This window comes from Salvelinus sp. IW2-2015, linkage group LG19, assembly GCF_002910315.2.
Source record: "Salvelinus sp. IW2-2015 linkage group LG19, ASM291031v2, whole genome shotgun sequence".
Lineage (NCBI taxonomy): Eukaryota > Metazoa > Chordata > Actinopteri > Salmoniformes > Salmonidae > Salvelinus > Salvelinus sp. IW2-2015.
In genome coordinates this window covers 22,193,444-22,199,462 of record NC_036859.1, presented here as the reverse complement: position 1 = coordinate 22,199,462, position 6,019 = coordinate 22,193,444, and the positions used below count along the sequence as shown (strand labels likewise).

At 40.1% G+C, this 6,019-nt stretch overlaps 1 protein-coding gene across 1 annotated transcript; it reads left to right on the top strand.

Annotated features, from left to right (window-relative positions):
- Positions 1 to 345: 345 nt before the first annotated feature.
- Positions 346 to 3,833, top strand: LOC139029285 (uncharacterized protein KIAA0040-like). Its single transcript, XM_070448891.1, has 2 exons — positions 346 to 623; positions 2,717 to 3,833. The coding sequence occupies exon 2, from the start codon at positions 3,317 to 3,319 to the stop codon at positions 3,632 to 3,634; it is 318 nt and encodes a 105-aa protein (XP_070304992.1). The 5' UTR covers positions 346 to 623; positions 2,717 to 3,316; the 3' UTR covers positions 3,635 to 3,833.
- Positions 3,834 to 6,019: the final 2,186 nt, after the last annotated feature.

The following is a 6,019-nucleotide window of genomic DNA, read 5'->3' as shown; positions in this document are numbered from 1 at the left end:
CCACACACACCCACGCATGCACAGCACACTTTCATTTCCTCTTTCCAATTAGAGTTAGTGAGGTAGCGCTGAAATGGGTGAGGTGTTTTGGTTAATTTTAGGTTTATAACACTTATAATTATGTGCATTAATATTGTGGTAAAGCGTTCAAACACTAAAGTCAGCAGCTCTTTAGAATATGAATTTGAAAACATCAAGTTACAAACTGCAGACAAATCCAATTAATTATGAGCAGTGGGATTCTCAGGGGAGCTCTCTGTCCTCTCTCTTTTTTTTTCTCTCGCTCTCTCTCTGACATCACTGGGAACTTGTGTGTATAAAGTAACCACAAGAATGCAGCGTGTCAGGCAAGGGAACGCGAATACAGACAGAGGGCCCTTTCTTACACAGGGTGTGCAGGGCAGAGAGAAGGGACGCTGCACTGAGAGAGTGACACACACGGGCAGAGAGAGGTAAAGAGATACAGGCACAAAGAGCACAGTTCAATACATACAAGGTATGGGGCAACATTGAGAGCTTAGAGAATATCAACAAAAAGCAGCAGCCGATATTAAAGAGGATTTACAAGAAAGAGGAGAGGGAAAAACAGCTTTACTGGCCCGGACTTCTAAAACCTTTTGCCGGTAAGGTGTACATTTCAAAAGTCTGTTGAGAAATGATGAATGGGAAGCTGTTGATCTTGAATGCTGTTGATCTTATTTGGTTGAGTATCTGTGGCTAAGGAGTCAATGTATATACTTATAATACTATGCGTGAACTGGAAGTCTGTTGTTTTGGAAAGTCCCCTCCATCGGTTAAACAGGTATTGTGATGTACCAGATGATATGTTGCTAGTCAGTCACTACTCAGTGCCATTCTATAGCATATCTCTTTCAGGAAATGTAAATCTTAAATATAGCGTTGGGCCATTGCACAATGCTTTGCACATTGTCTATGACTAGTGACATTATGGTTTCGATGGTTGAAACCTAAGGTTCACCTAAGATCTTAAATGTCTGAGATTTCTATAATTTGATTTGAAACTTTGCCTCGTTATGCTCTCTCCTCTACTTATACTATTTCACTCTCCCTGACTCAAAGGTTACCTTTCAGCTTGAACTGTAATGCATTGAGACAATGTCCTCTCTTATACTGTGTGGAGATATGGTCATGTTCCCAACTGTTCCCATCAAAAATATGCAATCTTGTGTTTCTTACCACGACACTGATTTTGAGTAAAGATATGAATTTGGTACACTAATGCATGACTTTTGCTGTCTCTAAACTTTTGACTATCCCTGCAAAAGACTGTTGACTGACTCTTATTATTAAGATAATTAGAATTGAACATTCGCCATTTCTTTTTCATAAGGGTTTTTCAACAAATTACCGTGGGCCATTCATTAAATATTCCTGTATTGCCTTGTGTTGCCTTCTGTCATTCAGGCTTTAAGGTTGGGCAGAACAGAGTTCCAAGTTCCATAAATAGCTGTAGCTTACTGATGAAGTCATAAGAGTTTTTTCCCCATCCTGGCTTTGTGAGCCACTGAAAGTATCTTCCTGTTTACAGCTGATCATAGGCCAAGACAATGTTATGTCAATTTGTTGCATTGTTGTTATTTTACATTCATTCCACAGCCTGACCAGAGTGCAAAGACCGTCTAATAGCATGACACTCTATGGAATGGGGATGTTGTGAAAGAGAATAAGATCTTGATATATTTTTCAATGCATTGAGATTTCATTGATTCTCTTCATTCTCAATTTCTGCTTGAAAACTACTCTCCAAGTTCTTCACAGCGTCTGTAAATTTATGTGGTGTGCACTACAACAGACCTCTGACCATTTTCTACTCTAGCGAGGAAGACTATTCTTACACCTTGCGAGACAATGCTAATGAGTGATATCCTACTGGGAACAGATGTAAACTCAACATATATTTTACATTGAACCAACATTTCATTGAAATGGCGTGGCATTGATTCAACCAGTGTGTGCCCAGTGGGATTGTTACTCATTCCTTCCAGTCATCATACCTTGTATGTCTCAACTTTAGACTCAACATCACCATAAAACAAATGCATAGACCTACATACATGAATAATGGAGAAGCTTACATTTATTAATGGATTTGGTGAAAAAATGTGTTTAGCTGAAATGGGACCTTCATTTTGACAAACTGCAAGTAGGTGCAGCCTTCTTAACTCAATGCAACAAAGTAGCAGCAGCGCGCAGTTTCCTGTTTTGTTATGCTAGGAAGGAAGTGAAGCTGACTATGGGTAAGCCAATTTCACACATGGGCTGTGAGACAAACACAACCTTCTTTCTGTTCACTTGCAATCAGATACATATGGCTTAGAAAGTGGAGCAGGCAATATAATATTTTTTTTAAATCTTTCCTCACAGGGCCATAATCCTAGTCAACATAAACCTATAAACTACCCTTTGACCTCCTGGATACCCATAACGGTTACCATTGATCCAAGTTACGGTGGAGTGCTACACTCAGTCAATGTTAAAGTCAAAACCATCAAAGCTAGGCCGCCATTAGCCGGCACATTGAAATGTATTTCCCTCCATGGTGCATTCAGGCAGCCAGAGCCATGACATTTTCCTGCAACTTTAATGAGAGTTAAGCTGAATAAGATACTTGAGCAGGGGAGGGAAGAGAGCGAAAAGGCACCAGTGGGACTGGGGTTCACTCTGCTCACCTTCTTCTCTCTAATTCTCTCCACAGAAAATGTCCTCATTCCATCACTTCTCCCAGAGGAGAATGGATTAAAATAGAGAGGAGACTCCAGAGGACGTGAGGTTGGATCCCAAATCCCAAAAGAGGAAACAAACAAACTACACAAACAGGCAGACTTCATAGACCTTCCCATCAAGGCAAGGAGAGATTGGAATCATTACAGCAACTGAAGGATTACAAAGGAAAACTCCCCCTCTCTCATAAACAATTGATCTTTGGACTTCAAACTTTCATAAAAAAATGCGTTGGTCTTCAAACCCCCAGATAAGGCGGTTAAGGAAGGAGGGGAGGATAAAGAGATTCTCCCTGCATCAATGATTTTTCTAGTCTGTCCCATCCTCCCTTTCCTTCATCAGATATTCATTGTGACTGGGATGTCCTACTATATCAGCGAAATCTTCAATGTCATGAGTTCACCAGGAAACTGAAACCAGCACTAGATCAGGGTCAAATCACCACAAGAACAATCCCCTGATAACAGCAACACCCTTGCTGACTACTTCAATCAGAACGTGTTCACTATTGTAATTGGTTTCTTCTTCAATAGATTACCCTCAAGAGGAGTTGTTCAGACACTGTCAGTGAACCATGAAGGAAGACATCTTGGATTTTTTCAGTGACTTGTGGAAGGTGGCCACCACTAAGCATGACCAGGGGATCTATAACACAGTCTGCCTGGTGGTGCTGCTAGCCCTGCCTATGGTGGTGCTCTGCACTTCTCTGGTGGTGTGCTGCCACTGCTGCTGCTGTCGCCGGGCCAACTCCGCTGGTTGCTGTGCAGACAGCCCCAGCTCAGCCACAGCAAAATCAGACAAAAATAAGAAGATTCCGAAAGATGAGGACTTGTGGATCTCGGTCAAAACAGGACCTATGACACCAGACAGGGTTGCCCTGACGATGGTGTAAGGTTCAGATAAGGTTTTATCCTTTTGTATTCACATGAAGCTCTTTTTTTACTGCAAGGTACAGGTGCAGGATGCCGAGCACTGGTGTTCAATATGCTCGACAGAAACGGTTAAAAGACACTAAAAGAGCAAACGATACGTCATTGATTGTGTGTGTGTGTGTGTGTGTGTGTGTGTGTGTGTGTGTGTGTGTGTGTGTGTGTGTGTGTGTGTGTGTGTTGTGTGTGTGTGTGTGTGTGTGTGTGTTGTGTGTGTTGTGTGTGTGTGTGTGTGTGTGTGTGTGTGTGTGTGTGTGGTGTGTGTGTGTGTGTGTGTGTGTTCTTCTATCCATGTCGGGACCTAAAATCCGAAGAAAAAAAACACAACAGTAGTAAAACAAGTCAAATTCCCATGTCCTCATGAGGACAAAGACTATCGGGTTAGGGTTAGGGTTAGGGTTAGAATTAGGGTTAGGGTAGGGATTAGGTTTAGGGTTAGAATTAGGGTTAGGGTAAGGGATTAGGTTTAGGAGTAAGGTTTAGGGTTTGGGTTAGGGTTACAGGTTAAGGTTAGGGAAAATAGGATTTTGAATGGAAATCAAATTTTAGGTCCCCACAAGGATAGAAGAACAAAACTTCTGTCTGTGTGCGTGTGTGCGTGTGTGCGTGTGTGCGTGTGTGCTTGCATACGTGGGTGTGTGCGTGTGCATGAGCAAATGGGTGTATGTGCATGGGAGAGTGATAGATGGCACATGGCGTATGTGTTAGTGTGCACTTCTGTGTGAAATTCACTGTCTTCACATTTGGGGACTATTTATATTTCCAATGCTGGAAGCCAGCAATCTAGTATTGTGATTCAGTTAGAAGACTATTTTTAATAGGTTAGACCATTTTAAGTTCAAAGCACTTGCAGTTATTGCACTTACAACAGAAATTTGTGTAACTACTTTGAAATATTTTGCTGTATTTGCTATACCCACTGAATGGAGATCTTAATTCCATTTATGAGTTAATTATCAAACGCAGAATTTAATAGAACCAAGTGAAGCACTGAGATCTTTCAATTACATTGCTCAATGTATACGTTTCTTTCCCCGTAGAGTATCCTACATACAGCAGCTAGTATTGTTGATGAAAAAATGTATCTAACAGTTCGGTGTTTTACGCTGCCTTATGCTCAGATTGATGACACAGATTCATGTTTACTGTCTTGCACTGTCCCAATTGGTTCATAATATCATTATGCATGGGCACCAGGCTCTAAGATTTATGGGGCGCTGAGTGGATCCTTCTTATATCCTCATCCCTCAGTGCCAATGTAGCCCTCTGACTTAAAATAATAGTTATTCTATCTCAAAACTGTGATTCCTAAAAAATGTGTCCGAAGATTTGGTCAATTTCCGTCAGATGTTTAAAATCCTATATTCATCAGGAATGAGCAGGGTAAGCTATACCATAAGGACCCCTTATTCATGTCCTCATTACATGTAGTGTAGCAAGACCACTCATGGTCTGTAAAGTTCTCTACTTTTGATAGATTTAAACAAACAATATTGAAATCACAATGGTCACAACCATAAACGGTCAAGAAAAAGGCAATTTTTGTCAATTCCATTAAACTCCGTCAGATTTTTGTCTGACGTCAAGTCCATCAGAGTGCTGTAAGATCTGAGAATTGTTGTGTTTTTATTGGGGATTTTCAAATGAATAATTTTCTATATTTTACAAATGTTTGTATTTTTGAATCAAAAGTAGATATTGTTCCGTCTTTCAAGAATCTCTGAATTGATTTCCAATTTACAAATCCGGTGACAAATCAGTTTTATTTGTTATGTATTCATGATCCTTATTTTGAGCTTAAAGACTTCTGCATTAGTTATTCATCTATAAAAAGTCTGAGGGTGGAAAAATACTTTTCCTTTGTAAAGTTTTTCTTTTCAATTCACAGGATCGGGGTGGGGAGATTTGCCCTTTGTTTAAACAGTAAATCTGCCATAGACGATAGTTTCACATTCTATCACTGAAGCTGTGATCTGTCCCAATTATGCATGAGAACATACTGTATGTTTGTTATTACACAAGAAAAAGCTGAGGCAATCATTCAAGTTATGAGCTCAGGCCACAGTGGATACCGCATGCATAATTTATCCTATCATTTGATTTTACATAACAGCTATATGGAGAAAAGGGAGACAAAAAATAAAGTATTTTTTATGCATTGTTAATTATTTGTTGTTTGGTTAATGTTTGGCTCAGGCTCACAATATGTGCAATTAGATTAGGGCTCTATTCAGTCTATATCGCTGAAGCGGTACAGATTGCACAATATAAATGTGAAGGCAATTTCCGATTGTGTATCACAATCTCAACTAACGCGGGAAAATTGCATTTAAATTTCAATGACGCTG